Consider the following 15,276-nt stretch of genomic DNA (forward strand, 5'->3'; position numbering starts at 1 on the left):
GAAAAAGATTAATTTAACTTAATAAAACTTGTTAAACATCGATTTGACATATGGTTTTACTTGTACATGAAGGTGCTATTGGTTACATTTCTCCATAATGAAATCTCTTTTGGCTTATAAAAAAAAAAAACTACAACTTTTTTGTGATGAGAGACGTGTTCCATAATTTAGAGCATGTTTTATATTTCCATGGAAAAACAAACACTACTAAACTTGAAAAAACCTTGTCCTAGTTTCTGGCATTGATCGAATCAAGTAGGTAAATGCTCTTTAGATTTTGTATTCTTCTTTTTACTTCTTTTTTTCGGATTTTGTAGATTCAAATTTTGTAAGCACCGCTCATTATTTATGTTAATTTCTGGTTATAGATGGATTCTAAACTACTCATTGACATTTTGGAAAACATTGAGAAACTGGAAATTGAAGGGTGCAAGGCAATATTGTATTAAAGTACACATCCACCTGTTCTAGTTAGAAAAGAGGTCCATCAAAATTAGTTAGTTGTGTTTGGTTGAAAACAACAAAAATAAGAGAAGATAATTCAAAAAAATAAATAAATTATGAGAGAAAAAAAATTATATTTAAGAGTTAACGTGGTAGAGGCAAAGTGGTTTCAATCTAATACCATGTGGATCAAATTACGACTATAACCCAAATTCTTTTAATCCTTTATAATGATTTCCATCAAAGGGAACATAATTGACGGCTAACTGAACCTTTCCCTAGTATCACATGGCAAAATCCTCCTAATAAATTTGCTCCAATTAAATTCTGATGTTCTTTTTTCAGTATAAAACAAATGAAATTGAAATCACAAACCAAACAATTATATAGAAAATAAAAAATAAATACAAATTGATGAAACAACAATAATTTTACCATTTAAATTACCAATTTCAAATTTCCATTTTGGAACCATTTCCATAAACACAGTATGCACAAAGCTAAGGGCACTGACTTTGAAGTTTGGAAAAACTCTAAGATCTCTGAATCTATATTTTTCAAATTAGTTTTGTCGCTTGGGACTCATTCTCACAACTCCATGTCTAACAACATCAAACAGAACCTGCATTCCGTAGGGAACCTTTATCTTTTGAAGTTTCATCTCATCCATCAAAGCCTCATTTGTATCACATTTAGACTGACAAAGATTGAATTTAAGTGAATATTAATAAACAATAAATGTAGATGGTAGGGGAATAAAAAAAATGGAAAATTGAAATAAAAATGGGCAAGAAGAAAAAGATTTGAAAGTAGCTTGCAATTGCAATGGCAGGTTCAATTTATATTTTCTAGGTAATAGCAAATTGCAAGTGGAAATGAAATGATTGGAGGGAATGATTTGCCAATTTTTTTTTGACAATAATTCAGTCAGGATGTGTTTTCTACCATCTGTGAATCAGTAATCATTGACACATTTTGTTAAAATTCCAAATTTATAAATTATTAATGAGAAGTTTGTTTAAATTTAGCATGTACATGACATGAAATAATTAAAAAAAAAGAAAGAAATAATTCACTTAAAATGAGATTGAACAAATTTAAATACAGTTCTCTGGATTTACCATGTTTGAGAAGTTCATATTATTTCATCATGTGAAAGCAAGAGCCTTATAATGGAATGAACTTTCAATAAAAAATCTAGAAGAGGAGAGGTGATACAAAGAACCCAGACTATGACCAGTTATGATCAAAGAGTTTGGCAATAGTCGTGATTCTCGATTCTCTAATTTATTTCTATACTCTTTCTCCTTCTTAGTTTGTCCCCTTAAAAATGGCATGGCATGAATTACCTGCTGCATATTAGATCTGATTGATGACTTTTTAAAAAAAAAAATAAAAAATTGAGAGAAGAATCAATCAATTGTAAAAGTCACAAATAAACAATTTGTAAATAGGAAAGGCCACCTGTAACGCTGGTAGAGAGAAAAAGCAAGGCAAGGATAAAAAAACTAGAAATTAAAGGAAGAAAGTTACAATGCGATTTTTTTAACAGAAGAGATAGTGCAGTTGCTCTTTAGAAAATGGGGTAAAAAGTAAAGCAGTTTGTCTTGTAATTTAGTTTAAGAGAAACTTACATCTATAAAATCTCACTTGAACTGCAAATAGAAGACATGGAAATGGTGTTTCAACTTTTTCTCTCTTCTCTTACGTGACAAAATAACCCAAGAAGTAAATAAACATAAACAATTGAAAGACAGTTCTTCTTATTCATTGTCCATAAGGTTTACATTGTTGAATGTAATGTTCTCCATTTTCTGAATAAATATCCACCAATCCAGAGAGAAATTGTGGTATCAAAACGACCTCGAGAACAATTTCAAGCCAAAACAGAAAGGAAAAAAAGGCTTGAAATTGAAAAATGAGAGAAAAAAAATTAAGTGGAAATATTTCAAATGAAAATTAACTTACCTTGAGTTAGGCAAATTCCGATGACATAAAATAAAACTTATTAGGAGTATCAATACTGTTACGTGAATTGTAAAAAGAATTCCAACACCTTTTATATATATATATATATTCTTCAATCATGTTACAAAAAAATAACATAAACAACTTATACAAACAAATAAGATGAAAAAGAATTCTTCCACAACTTGCCTCCCGTTTATTGCTTAATCTCCTTCCTGTAATACCTAACTAAAAATTGTTAAGTAGTAAATCCATAAAATTAAACATTATGTTGACAACAAAAAATAGGTGGAATACCCATGTCCCGTGTTCATCTGACAATGAAAGTCTCCAAATCCATATGCCATGAATATCTTTTGCTAGGCCTGTTGAATTAAAATAATGATTAGTAATAAACAAATAAGGAAATTGAAATTTGAGACGTGTCTAAGAGTGACTTGGGATGAAGATTTGCAAAACTTCAAATACATGGATAGAGGGAAAAAGAACTGTGGAGAAGAAGGATTTAAGCGTGAGAGAAAATAGAGAACTCGAATTTAGTATATATCCGTTTTTTTATTTGAGCATTAAGAACCTGAATCCCCACGTAGCAGGGTGGGTACTTACATTTGAAGTGCTCAATGGATAAAATATAAAAATTTTGTAAACCAAAATATAAAATTGAAGGGTACTGTAGTTATCTTTGTTTTCCGTAACCTTGGAATATATCGTGTGCAGATATAAAGACAAATAAAGGGTAAAAATGTCTTAAAAAATATGTACACATATTTCTATTATATATTGTTATAGATAACTAGTATTTTACTCTATACATTATACTTGATAAATGTTTATTTTATATAACTACAATTTATAGTAAATAAATATTTTCCTATCAAAAAATATATTTTAAATATATAAATTATATTATAATTAAAATCTGTAATAAACAAATATTTTTGTATTTATATTTATACTTTAGTTTTACTTTAAATGTTTAATATTGTGATATAATATTATCTTTAAATATTGACAATTTTAAAAAAATATTAAAATTTAAAGTTAAAACTAAAAATATTAAAAATGAGGATTGAAAAATGATAAACATTAAGTTAAAACATTTACTTGATAGTAAAAACTAAAAACATAAAAGAATATGATCATTTTGTTTAAACTTATTTATTAAAATAAGTATTTATTTTAATAAAATAAATAATTTTATGTTTTAGTACGTTTGTCTAAGTTATTTTTTTTAAAAAAATATTCTTTTACTTATTTTAAGAAACAAATGGTATATGTTTTTAATAAAATTCTTATTTTGAAATTATTTTCTTAAATTTAAATAAAAACATCTTATTTGAATTTTAAAGATAAAAAATATATATATTTGAAAAGTGATTTCTGATGTTCCTTATAAAAAAGTGATTTTTTGTTATTATGGTAAAATTGACACTCCCTGTATATAAAGGGATTTGTCCTGAGCAAAAGCGAAACTACAAATGCAAAATCCTTCGAGTCTTGATCATCCCTTGTTCGCGAATCCTGTTCAGTTCAGTAGGACAATTATTTTCTTGGTTCCTTTTGCTCTCTCTTGGTTGGGTCAGTTGCAATTACTCAACCTATTCCATTCACATTTCTTCTCAATTTTCTCTGTAATTTAGAAATTAGTATGATTTTAGCGCGTAACTTTGGAATGCGTAGTCAATATCATAAGTTCATAACCATGAAACTCAATAGCATCGTTGTTCTTTCTCGGGTGTGATCTCTCTCTCTCTCTCTCTCTCTCTGTATATCATTGGGCCTTTTGCAAACCAATAATTGCTAGGTCTCGTACTCGCACCCCATGTGTTTGATGAATTAACGTTAGATGTTTAGAATTTGGAGCATGCTTGCTAGCTCGTGAATAACCCTATTCACCACACTAACTAACGTGACACCATGGAATCCCCCCTTTTACAGTGAAATTAATTGAAATCTATTATGTGATTGTATATGTTTAGGTAGTAGAACTGTAGAAGTAGAACATGTGGTCAGAATGCTTATAGACTGATATGGTGTGAAGAAAAATTCTGATCTCATTTTTTGGTTAAATAGAGCAACAGAGATAACGAGTGCGGTGAAGTTGCTATGGACCCGTCTATCATGAAGCTTCTAGAAGATGACGAGGTTTACTCCGTTCTTCTTTCATTATTTTTTTTAAAAAGGAGAAAAACTTTGATCTTATCTTACTGAATTGGGGTTTTGCTTATCCTTCCACTGTGTTTGATTGTTCACAGGATGAAGCAATGCATTCAGGGGTGGATGTGGAAGCCTTCCAGGCTGCCCTAAATAGAGATATAGGAGGAGATGTGTCTACTTCACAATTTTCTGGCTCAGATGCAGGTATGTCTCGATTTTATTCATTATTTGCTCTTCATCATTAATCTCTCTCTCATTCTTGTAATATTTGATTTCGTTGTTGTTATTTTTTATTATTCTATTCAAAGTCTTCAGCCCATGTAAATGATATAAAAAACCTTTATGTTTGAACACTGAAGAATTTTGGTTGTTGATGAATGCTAATTAACTCTGCCTCAAGTTGATATCTCCATTTATCCTTTATGTGTTCTTTGGATGGAATTTGGCCAGGACTAGTTACGAAGGTCCAAGAGATGTTTTACTAGTTAATACTCCCTCCGATCTCAAATATAAGAAAAAAACACATTTTCCTTGGTCTCAAATATAAGAAAATTTCAACTAACTTTATCTTATTTAATGCTACTATTTCTAAAATGTCCTTCATTTAATTGAGGTTTAGTGCCAATAACTCTTTTTTATTCCGAATACCAAGTTCCAATGAAAGTTAAGTTGAGAAAAAAAAGTTTTTAATTGAGATTGGTGAAATTAAATGTGGTTAACTGACTTTCTTAATTAGTGTGAATCAGTTTGTTTTCCTTATATTTGAGATTGGAGGGAGTATATGGACTGAATGTATTTCGACTTCAATATCAAATTATCATTATGCCCTTACTTCAGCAAAGTATATGTGTGGTTAGATTTTTGTTGCTTTTGTGGACTGCTAATTTTCTTGCCAGCATTGTTGATAGAGCTGATAATCAGAACTAAAATTCACTCTGTTACTGAAACTGAATGACCTCGTAAACAGGGTGAATCTGGAACATAGATCTCTCTCAAACAGGAAAAGAAAAATAGAGCTGTAAGCTAGTTGAGGTGCCTACTTGGCTATCCCCTCCAGCCCTTCCTACCAATACCTTAATCTAATACCCCTTTTCTTCCCATTTCCTCCCTTGTGTTTCATCTTCCATACATCATAAGTAAGGTTGTTGCAGCCCAAATTTGCACTCTGTGCTTTTCTTTTATGGTCCTCATTGTCCGGAGCCTATATTCCCTATTACCGGTTATTGATGGTTCTCTAGATCTGAGGCTCTACCTATTGATAGAAGACCAAGTGCTGGACTGCAGCTAATAGGATAGTTCCCCAATCACAGTGATAGGATATCGAATTTCTTTATGAAAATATGGAGGCTAACTCCTTACGTAGAGATGGGTCTCTAGAATTCTACATAACAGAAAAAGGAAAGATATCACAGGTTATTTGAAAGGCCTGAAACCTCCAAATTTGCACTGAAAAACAGCCCACCAATCACATTTCCCCCTATTCCCTTTTATCCCACACACCATCTAACTTCACCTCATTGCTTCCCAGTTCCATGTGTGTTCCCTTGTAGGCATGTCATGTGTTTGTAATAGCTTAAATAAATCCCTATTCTTCCCTTATTCATGTTTCTCGTGTGGTCTAGCATAAGAATGCCTAACAATAACCTCCCCACCACTCATCCCCTGCCCCCAAAACAAAATAAGAATCAGCTTGTCAAGGTGGAGGTTCCAGTGGTTGCCCTGTAGTAGCTGAAAGAGCTACCCTGGATCCCATTGCTTGGAGTATGGTGACTGGGAGTCTCATTCCTTTAAATTCTTTGTTATTAGAGTTGGCATTGGAGGTTTGAGTGATTGCCTGGTAGCTTCTGAAAGAACTCCCCTGGATCCCATTGCTAGAAGTATGGTGGCCAGGAGTCCCATTCCTTGGAACTTACTTTGCTATTGGAGTTGGCATTAGCACCTCCTGGATCAAACAATAATAAGTCACAGACCAACCAACCCCTCGGGAGCTGATTGTGTGACCGTTGCAATATAAATAATAGTTCCCTCTTTGTTTCTTGCAAGTTGCAACTACTACCATCATTTGCTTCTGGATAATAACTGTAGCACTATGATTCTGAAACAAAGCTGCATTTCGCTTTCTGGTTTTGTTCCCCCAAATAATTGACTAAGAAGTAGTAATTCTTCTCTGAAGCCCTTGAAAGAACAAGCTTTGTTGGAGTTGAACCTTAATAGGAAAATATTAGTTTTGGTTCTAAATTTAATTGAGTGTTGGGTCATGTGATTTTTAATATTTGCTTTGTGATTTATCAAGTGACAAGTGTTCATTCTCTACGAATCTATAATTGCTGCAGTGTTGTCTCAAGGAAGCAATAATACATCAAGTCAATCTTTATCACAGTGGCCTACTTCTAACCATGACAGCCAAACTGACTGTCAAAAGCAAGAATCTAAAACTGCACAACAGCAAGATCAACCTTCATCTGGGGTGGAGCTGAAGCAACATGGATCTCTTGCGGAACAACTACATCATGTTACTTCTCAGGACATAAATAATCCTCATTTATCACAGAAACAATCTCAAGATGAATGTCACCAAGCACCAGCTTTACAAGTTTCCCTCCACAATTCTCAAGCTATTGGAATTCAGAATTCTGGAAAAGATCCAGTTCTTAATAATGAGGTAGTAAAGAATCATAACCCCAGCAGTGAATCTCAGTATGCAAAGTTGCAGCAGATGAGTAATCAACAGGCTACAGTCTCTGAGCAGCCAAGTAGTCAAGGAAATCGTAGTACTAGTAAGCAAGTACCATTTGGCATGTTGCTACCCATCTTGCTTCCTCAACTTGCCAAAGACAGAGCCATGCAACTTCAAACTTTATTTGCTAAATTGAAGGTGGGTTTTCCAATCCAATCTTGCTATCTGGTCCTTTGCCCCCCTCTCTTTCTGTGTTAAGTTTTAGTCTTTGTGATGATAGTCTAGGAGACCAGCTTATAAACAAATATCCCATGCTAGTATGCTACTAATTTTGTGTTTCATTATTTTATTGTTTTTTGTTCTAGAAAGAGGAAATACCGAAAGACAGTTTTGTGCGGCTCATGAAAGGTATCGTAGGGGATCAGATGCTTAGATTAGCATTAGCAAAGGTGCAAGTGCAACCACAGGTAGTAAGAGACATGTTTTGTGTTGTGGATGGTTTTTATTGGTCCACTTAAATACTCCCTCCAGATTTAAATATAAGCAAAAAAAACTGTTTCACACTAACTAAGAAAGTTGGTTAACAACATTGCACCAATCTCAATTAAAAAAATCAGTTATTTTCCTAAAGTGTCCTTCATTAGAATTTGATCAAGAATAAGGAGTCATTGGAATCAAGACCCCTATTAAATGAAGGGTTTTTTTTTTGGAGATGGTCTCGTTAAATGAAGTAAAATTAGTTGAGATTTGCTTATATTAAAAACCAACACCCAATGCATTTTTTTGCTTATATTTGAAACCGGAGTGGTATTGATGTCACCGTCATGCTAAGATTCATGTTTTCATACTATTATAGACAAGGCCCAATCAAGCATCTGCTGGGCAGCAGCACCCTATGAGGATGCCAACTGTTGGTTCAGGTGCAAGCCAATTGAATGATCCCCATGCTTTAGCAGAGATGCATCAGAGAAGTATGAATGCTGCCGTTGACCAATCTCGCATGGGTTCTTCAGCTGGCCAAGCTATGGAGAGCAATGCTAGAAAATCTCAGGAACTAGATGTTAAAATAGAATCTCAAGGATTGCAACCAAGCCAATTGACATCTTCCAGTTCCAACAAAATTGCTCAAGAAACAGAAAGAACATCAGTTCACATACAAGGGCTTAATAAGCAGCAGCAACAACATCTACATTTCCCATCAGCATATGGAAATAGTGGTGGTAACTATAACCCTTTTTCTGGGACAACCAGTAGTTCCACTTCATCTATCAAATCACAATCGCATGATTCACATATGAGTCAAATTTCGTATCAAAGTATTGGTTCAAATCATCACTTAGGTGGGTCAACACATGGTTTGAATGTAATTGGTATGTCAAAACTTGAACAGCAGAATTCTTTCAATGACCCCAAGAGACTGCCAGGTGGATCTGTGTCTCCTGCTGTAAACAATACAGTGTCTCAACAAACTAAAAATGCTTGGCAACCATCAACAAACAAAGAACAAAATCTGGGCTTATTGTCATCTGTTTCTTATGTCAAAAAGGAACCTAGTGACTTGTCTACTGAGCAGCAAAATAGGCATAATTTGTCTAAATTGCATGGGTATTCTTCTGTTAATTCTGCTCAGCTTGAACAGGGTGGTGCTAGTCAAGGAACTGTAAAGGATGAATTTTCAAGAGGTCTTCCAGCACCCCCAAGCAAGCCTCCTACATCTACTGGCTTGCTGCCACAAAGTTCTTCTTCCCCTTCTGTAATGACCCAACTAGGCCCGGGTGTCTCGGTAAGTTTGAGACCGTTGTATATGATCTTGTCTAATTTGCAGGTCAAGTAGTGCCCAAATGTGTCTTTGGTCTCATTGGCATAATGCATCCTTTAGTATGATGTTATGTTGAATGTATATATGAAAACATTAGTTCTCTCAAATATGTTATCAGGAAATTTCATTTTTGTTAAATTGTTTGTAGCAAAGAATCTTTTTCACTAACAGTTCTGAAAACCCTTTTGTAATTGAGTTTTTTGTAAGCATAGATAGTGCTCAAATATATTTTTTATTCTCATGGGCATAATGCATCCTTTAGTACTATTTTATGCTGATTGTATATATGAAACATTAGTTCTCTCAGATATGTTTTCAGGAAATTTCATTTTTTGTTAAATTGTTTTTTAACAAATAATCTTTTTCACTAGTAGTTCTGAAAGCCCTTTTGTAATTAAGTTTTGAGTTAACTGGAAAAACTAAAAATCCCCAATTTGTAAACCACAATTAATGAATATAAAATAAAAACCCTGTTCAAAATCATCTTTATTTTGTATTTTACTTGTATCTAGCTCACAGATAATGCAATATATATATATATATATTGACAGTTTGCCACAGGATGTACCAGTGCCAAGCAAGCCAACTTCAAAGATAAAATTTTTTCCTAGCTTTTGTTTTCTCTGTTTTAATTAACTATAATCGTGGGGCTGATTTATATTCTTTTTTATCATTACCAGATCTTAATTTTTGAGATTTGTTAGGAACTTAGTTAATTTCATTAGTTCCATCCCAGGGGTGTTTTTATAATTTTCCATCTATAGGTGATGGTGTTTATTTGGTCTTAGGTTTATGTTCTTGCCATTTTCCTTATTTGGAACACAGGACTAAAAATTGATATTTTTGGAAGCTCCACTGTCTGTGAGCATAAGATTGAACATGAGTAAATATTTCAAACTGAACTAAGGCAATCTCATGCACTGCTCATACATTTTTATCCTAGTTCTCAGTTCACTTGTTCTGTGAGCCAATTTTCCAGGCTCATGCTTGGCTCAAGTTAGAGTCATGAGCTACTTGAGTCCACACAATGAGCTCAATTGGGTTAAGCCAAGTGTACTCTCAACATTTAATGACCCAAATAAGGAGTTCCAGATTGCATAAAACTCACTCAATGGATCAAAAGCTATTATATACTCAGAAAATGATTTATGTACTTTCTCCCAGTGATTTATTTTGGAATAGATGATTCATGACATGTTATCAAATCCTGTATGATCAAGTGATCATTAGTTTGATCCTTGGTGTCCATAATCTTTTAAATAAAAAGTTAAATTTTAGAACAATTTATGGTGTGTTTGAGCATTATTAACGCTTCAAGCATGGAAGCCCTTACAAGAGGGGGCATGTTACATATAAAACCATTCGCATATTTTTACCTAACAACTTAAGCTTTTGGGATAGTAGGGATCATGACAAATAATTTATGTGATAAATGTGTATGTTCTGAAGATGTGCATGTTATGTCAGTTCATGAGCGAATGAGTTGAGCACTAAGTGGCTTATGCTTAGCTCATATTTTAAACAAGCCATATATTTTAGCCCATGCTAAATTCATTTGCTCGTGAGCTCAAATTATTGAACCAAATCTGAGTTGAAAAACAAGCTGCATGTTAGTGGCTAGGTTTATTTTAATCCTTGATTGATTTAATTTGCCCTATTAGGCCCATCATCAATCTTGATTTCCAATTTTTTTAGCATTGAGATTTGACTCTTTAACCTATCGTATGCAAAATTGCTCACCTCGACATATATGGTTGTGTAAGAAACCTCTGATTCACCAGTTTTCTTATGCAAATTTATGAGGTGCATCACAAATGTATTGCAAAATGCAATGGAGAATGACAAGGATATATATGTTGTGCTTTTTTTTTATTTCATGTCCTTGGGCTCCAACTTTAGTTTTTTAATAGAATCTACTACTGGTAAATACTAACTCATCTTGCTTTTTCAATGCATTTTTTTTAAATACCAAAATATTATTTGCACTGAGCATGCCCCATGTTTATAAATATATCTTCAAATTTGTTGATGCGTAATTTCCTTTGCCCCACTTCTGAAATTCATCAGCTAAGCACTCAGATCCCATCAAATGCTTCTGGAATTGGTGCAAGGACATCTCTTAAAAAGCCTGCTGCTGCCCAAAAGAAACCACATGAAGCACTTGGTTCCTCACCTCCTCCTGCAAAGTGAGTCACGTCTTACTCTACTGGATCATGAATAACTTATTTTATTGGTTAATTTCTTAATCTCTAACTCATTTCAATATATACATAATGTTCCTTTATCCTACAGTAAAAAACAAAAAACTTCTGGGGGATCTGTAGAACAAAGCATTGAACAACTTAATGATGTCACTGCTGTTAGTGGAGTTGACCTCAGGGTATGATACTATGCCAATGTTCAACTAAGTCATATAGTTTCAATAAGTAGGGAATGTTTACTCCTCTACCTCAAAATCTGGGAGTCATTTTGTAATATTTCTTTCTTTTTACAGGAAGAGGAAGAGCAGTTATTTTCAGGGCCCAAAGAGGATAGTCGAGTGTCAGAAGCTTCTCGAAAGGCTGTGCAAGAAGAAGAGGAAAGGCTGATCTTGCAGAAAGCTCCATTGCAAAAAAAATTAATTGACATCAGTCAGTGTCCTATTTGTGTCATACCTTTTTCCATCTGTTTTAGTTCTTTCCTTTTGAGCTGATCTAGATATGTGCTAGGCATACAAAACCTTATGGCTGCTTTATGTTGTTACTCTGCCAGTGGCCAAGTGTGGCTTGAAGGGTATGAGCAATGATGTGGAGAAATGCTTGTCACTGGTAAGATTCAAGCAATTTTTCACTTTTCATTGCAGTTGGTTTACATGTAATCTTATGACAGAGTAAATGTTCAGTGTGTGGAGGAAAGGATGCGTGGGCTGATAAGTAACCTGATTAGAATATCAAAACAGGTCAATTGATTTTTGTAGCTGCTCCCACAAATAGTCTTTCATAATTGTATAAAATTTTCTACTTACAAGAATTTTTCTACTAGAGGGTTGATTTTGAGAAAACAAGACATCGGACTGTTGTCACTTCAGATGTTCGGCAGCAAATCATGACAATAAATAGGAAAGTAAGGAAAGAGTGGGATATAAAACAGGCAGAAGCAGAGAAGATTAGGAAACTACATAATGTGAGTTCCAAATATTGGAATTTTTGAGTTACTGACTACATGAAAACCTTGTTCATGCACATTTCCCATCCATGCATGTCTTTTTTGTTTATTTTCATTTGTAACTTGTGTGCCTATCATTTATAGGTTGACAGCAATACTGGAGTTGATGGTGACAAGGAGAAGGACGACGGCCGTGGTAAATCAACAAAGGTATTTATATCTCATTCTTATACTTCACCTTTGTCAACATTTGAAATTCATTCTGCGATTTATAATATGCTGCAGGTGAACAAGGAAGAGGATGAGAAGATGAGGACAAATGCTGCAAATGTTGCTGCTCGTGCTGCTTATGGGGGAGATGACATGATGTCAAAATGGCAACTTATGGCTGAGCAAGCCAAGCAGAAACGTGAAGGGGGGGTGGATGTGTCATCTGGTTCTCAACCAGCTAAAGATGTGAACCGCAAATCTTTATCAACATCTGGAAGAAGTACAAAGGATAATCAGGAAGGGGAGAAAAAAGGTTCATCTACTTTTATAGCAAGTTCAGGTGAGTTTTCTTTAAGCTTTTTTTTTCCTGTTATTTCCATTGTAAAATTATTCAATTGCAAGATAGAAATCAATTTTAGTTATTCACGATCCAAATGCTGTTTCTTAATATATGTGGATAAAACAAATTAAGATAGAATAGAAGGAAGTGGACTCTGTCATTGTCAGAAAGCTCATTCATATAGAATGAAAAAACTAGTGCATATGTTTTGCCTGATATTCTATACTTAGTTGAAAATGTTTTGATAAATATCTAGAGATTGTACAGTATCCTACTCTTTCCAGTTTCCACTTCTTTGAACTGAATGATTCCCCGACCTTGCCATTGTCCTGTTGTTACTAAATGATTAATGTTGCCCACAAAATGGCTTCAAGTAACGTTATGTTGCAGAGATGCTATGTTGGTTATTGGTTTGAATCAAGTAAATTGGTGCTTTTTTTTTATTTGTTTGTGCATCATTTCATTGCTGTTTTGCTCTTTTGATTCTTCCAACAGTGGCTAGAAAACTTGGGAGGAGTCATGCCATGGCATCTCAAACTAGAGTAGCTCGAAGCATCTCTGTAAAGGATGTGATTGCAGTCCTGGAGAGGGAACCCCACATGTCTAAATCTCCACTCATTCATCGCTTGTACGAGAGAATTCATTCTGATGCCCCAGTTTAACAAAGTTAAGCAAAGTACCTAGGGGGGATCTTGGTTTTTTAATTTTGTCGCTGAGCTTATTAAGTTATTCTCTTATGCTTGCTGACTGACAGAAATTGAAAGGTTTCCTCAAGAAGGAATCGGCTGTTTTGACTTCCACTTCACATAACCGGGATAATTTACCTGTTGAATTTGATTTTTCTCCTTTATTTATGATCGGCTTGTGAGACGTTTGCCTAGTTTTTGGTTCCATTGTGTGTATTCTTTTGTATAGTCACTTGGTAAAATTGGAAATTAGTGCAATTAAACAGAAACCTCTCACTGGGCAGGCTTTTAGCTACAGTGGTGCTACTAACACAACAGCACCCCTAACACCTTGCGCCATTGTTGTTTAAATTTGCTATTAAACTAATATTGAGCCAGAGTTGTAGCTGTATATCGATACATTTGTTAGTGCAAGCCATCGAAAGTAGCATTATTCTTTAGCTGGGTTTAAAGTTCCCACATCCATGCATGGAGCGCTTTTACATACAGCGACATAACTTTTTAAACATTCAAAATGCCATGTGTGTGTGTGTGTGTGTTTTGGTCCAATGAGAGGTTCGACTTGCAAGAGGGAGGTGAGGGAATAAGAGAATAGGAAAGGGAAAGGGACAGAATAAATTGTGGAAAATCGAAGTTGTATACTCGCAATTTATGTCCTGCAGCTTAATCGAGCTAACTCGAGGGTAATTCAAAATGCTATTTCAATCTCAAAATTTGAAAAGTCAATTGGTAAATTGTCCAAGCTCTTGTTTTGTGGATAGGGTGGTTGCTTTGTTGTTTTGAGCTTAGTAATAAGATTTGAAAAGTATGATCAAAGGGAGGAGGATTGAGGATTTGTTTAATGAACTATATCCATGTAAACTATGGTACAGTTCAAATTTTAGCATTAGCTCTTTCATTTAGCGGCAAATTAGGCCGAGTGTTTTAAAATTGAGATTACATGTGGTATCTAGCAATACAATAAGCTACCGTATTGATTGATAAACAGTTATGAAAATGTTAATAATAACTAACATTTTAAATTTCATCGTTTTTCTTTTTATGTTGTTTTGTGTTGGAGAATGCAATGTTTGCATAACAGTGATGGAATTAACTTATTTTATAATTAAAAATATGCTTAAATAATTTTTTGGTGTATATCTATACAATAGGGAGATTTTGATTGTCTTGTGTCAGAATAGATGAGATTTAAAAATAGTTTATAAAAAGAATTATACATAATTATCTTCTTAAATTCTTAATAGATAAGTTAATAAATTGTCAAGCATCATTTAACGTGATTAATTAACAGTAGGCATTACAAAAAAAAAATTAAAGGGTTAAAAAAAATTAAAAGATTAAAATAAAAAATACTTCACCGGTTAAAGAATTAAAATGAGAAAAATTTTAATGTGTAAATTATAGGAAAGCGGGTTACAATTCCCAATAAAAATTTTACTCATAGGAGACATTTGTTTCATGGACTATTTAGTTAAAATTTTATCCCAGGCTTGTTATGAAGTCATAAAAAAATTAATCTTAAGTATATTTTATTTTTGATAAAAGACATAATCTCATATTCGACCAATATTTAGTCTTAACCGAGAAAGGGGGAAAAAATTATTCCCATGGGACACAAATAACTTTTTATGAATAAATAATCATGTATATTTTCTTACTAACCATTACCCATTTACTCTCTCATTATTCCTTCATAATATGTGTTTAAATTTTTTCCAATAAATTTCATTCATATCCAATTAATGTCCCCACAATGTGATTTTCATTTTTATATTTTATGACAATTTTTTCTTTTCCTCCGATTCTCTTTTTTTAATAGACAATTCTTGTT

The 15,276-nt window shown here is 33.5% G+C and overlaps 1 protein-coding gene and 1 long non-coding RNA gene across 5 annotated transcripts; one reads left to right on the plus strand and one right to left on the minus strand.

Annotated features, from left to right (window-relative positions):
- Window positions 1-2,479: 2,479 nt before the first annotated feature.
- On the minus strand, window positions 2,480-2,995 carry LOC114392136. Of its 2 annotated transcripts, none has more exons than XR_003662250.1 (2): window positions 2,710-2,995; window positions 2,480-2,627 (listed from the first exon to the last, which is right to left on the minus strand). It is a non-coding gene; the product is annotated as an uncharacterized LOC114392136 (long non-coding RNA). The 2 variants fall into 2 exon arrangements; XR_003662251.1 differs by having other exon boundaries at window positions 2,480-2,636.
- Window positions 2,996-3,845: 850 nt separating this feature from the next.
- On the plus strand, window positions 3,846-13,836 carry LOC114393337 (transcription initiation factor TFIID subunit 4b-like). 3 transcript variants are annotated; one of them, XM_028354636.1, is made up of 15 exons: window positions 3,846-3,990; window positions 4,486-4,557; window positions 4,668-4,773; window positions 6,903-7,444; window positions 7,612-7,713; window positions 8,103-9,029; window positions 11,133-11,251; window positions 11,358-11,445; window positions 11,560-11,695; window positions 11,817-11,872; window positions 11,947-12,003; window positions 12,087-12,227; window positions 12,354-12,419; window positions 12,495-12,759; window positions 13,255-13,594. In XM_028354636.1, the coding sequence occupies exons 2-15, from the start codon at window positions 4,519-4,521 to the stop codon at window positions 13,419-13,421; spliced, it is 2,811 nt and encodes a 936-aa protein (XP_028210437.1). In that variant the 5' UTR covers window positions 3,846-3,990; window positions 4,486-4,518; the 3' UTR covers window positions 13,422-13,594. The 3 variants fall into 3 exon arrangements, with proteins under 3 accessions (XP_028210437.1, XP_028210438.1, XP_028210436.1); XM_028354637.1 differs by having other exon boundaries at window positions 3,849-3,990; window positions 4,392-4,557; XM_028354635.1 differs by lacking the exon at window positions 3,846-3,990 and adding an exon at window positions 4,047-4,147 and having other exon boundaries at window positions 13,255-13,836.
- Window positions 13,837-15,276: the final 1,440 nt, after the last annotated feature.

This window comes from Glycine soja, chromosome 17 (assembly GCF_004193775.1).
Source record: "Glycine soja cultivar W05 chromosome 17, ASM419377v2, whole genome shotgun sequence".
NCBI lineage: Eukaryota > Viridiplantae > Streptophyta > Magnoliopsida > Fabales > Fabaceae > Glycine > Glycine soja.

Excerpts from the sequence above, each read along its gene's own strand:
- LOC114393337 (XM_028354635.1), top strand. The coding sequence starts at position 4,061 with ATGATTTTAGCGCGTAACTTTGGAATGCGTAGTCAATATCATAAGTTC. Across the intron at positions 11,252-11,357 it reads TCCTCACCTCCTCCTGCAAA|TAAAAAACAAAAAACTTCTG; the intron begins GTGAGTCACGTC and ends TTTATCCTACAG. Across the intron at positions 11,696-11,816 it reads AAAAAAATTAATTGACATCA|TGGCCAAGTGTGGCTTGAAG; the intron begins GTCAGTGTCCTA and ends TTACTCTGCCAG.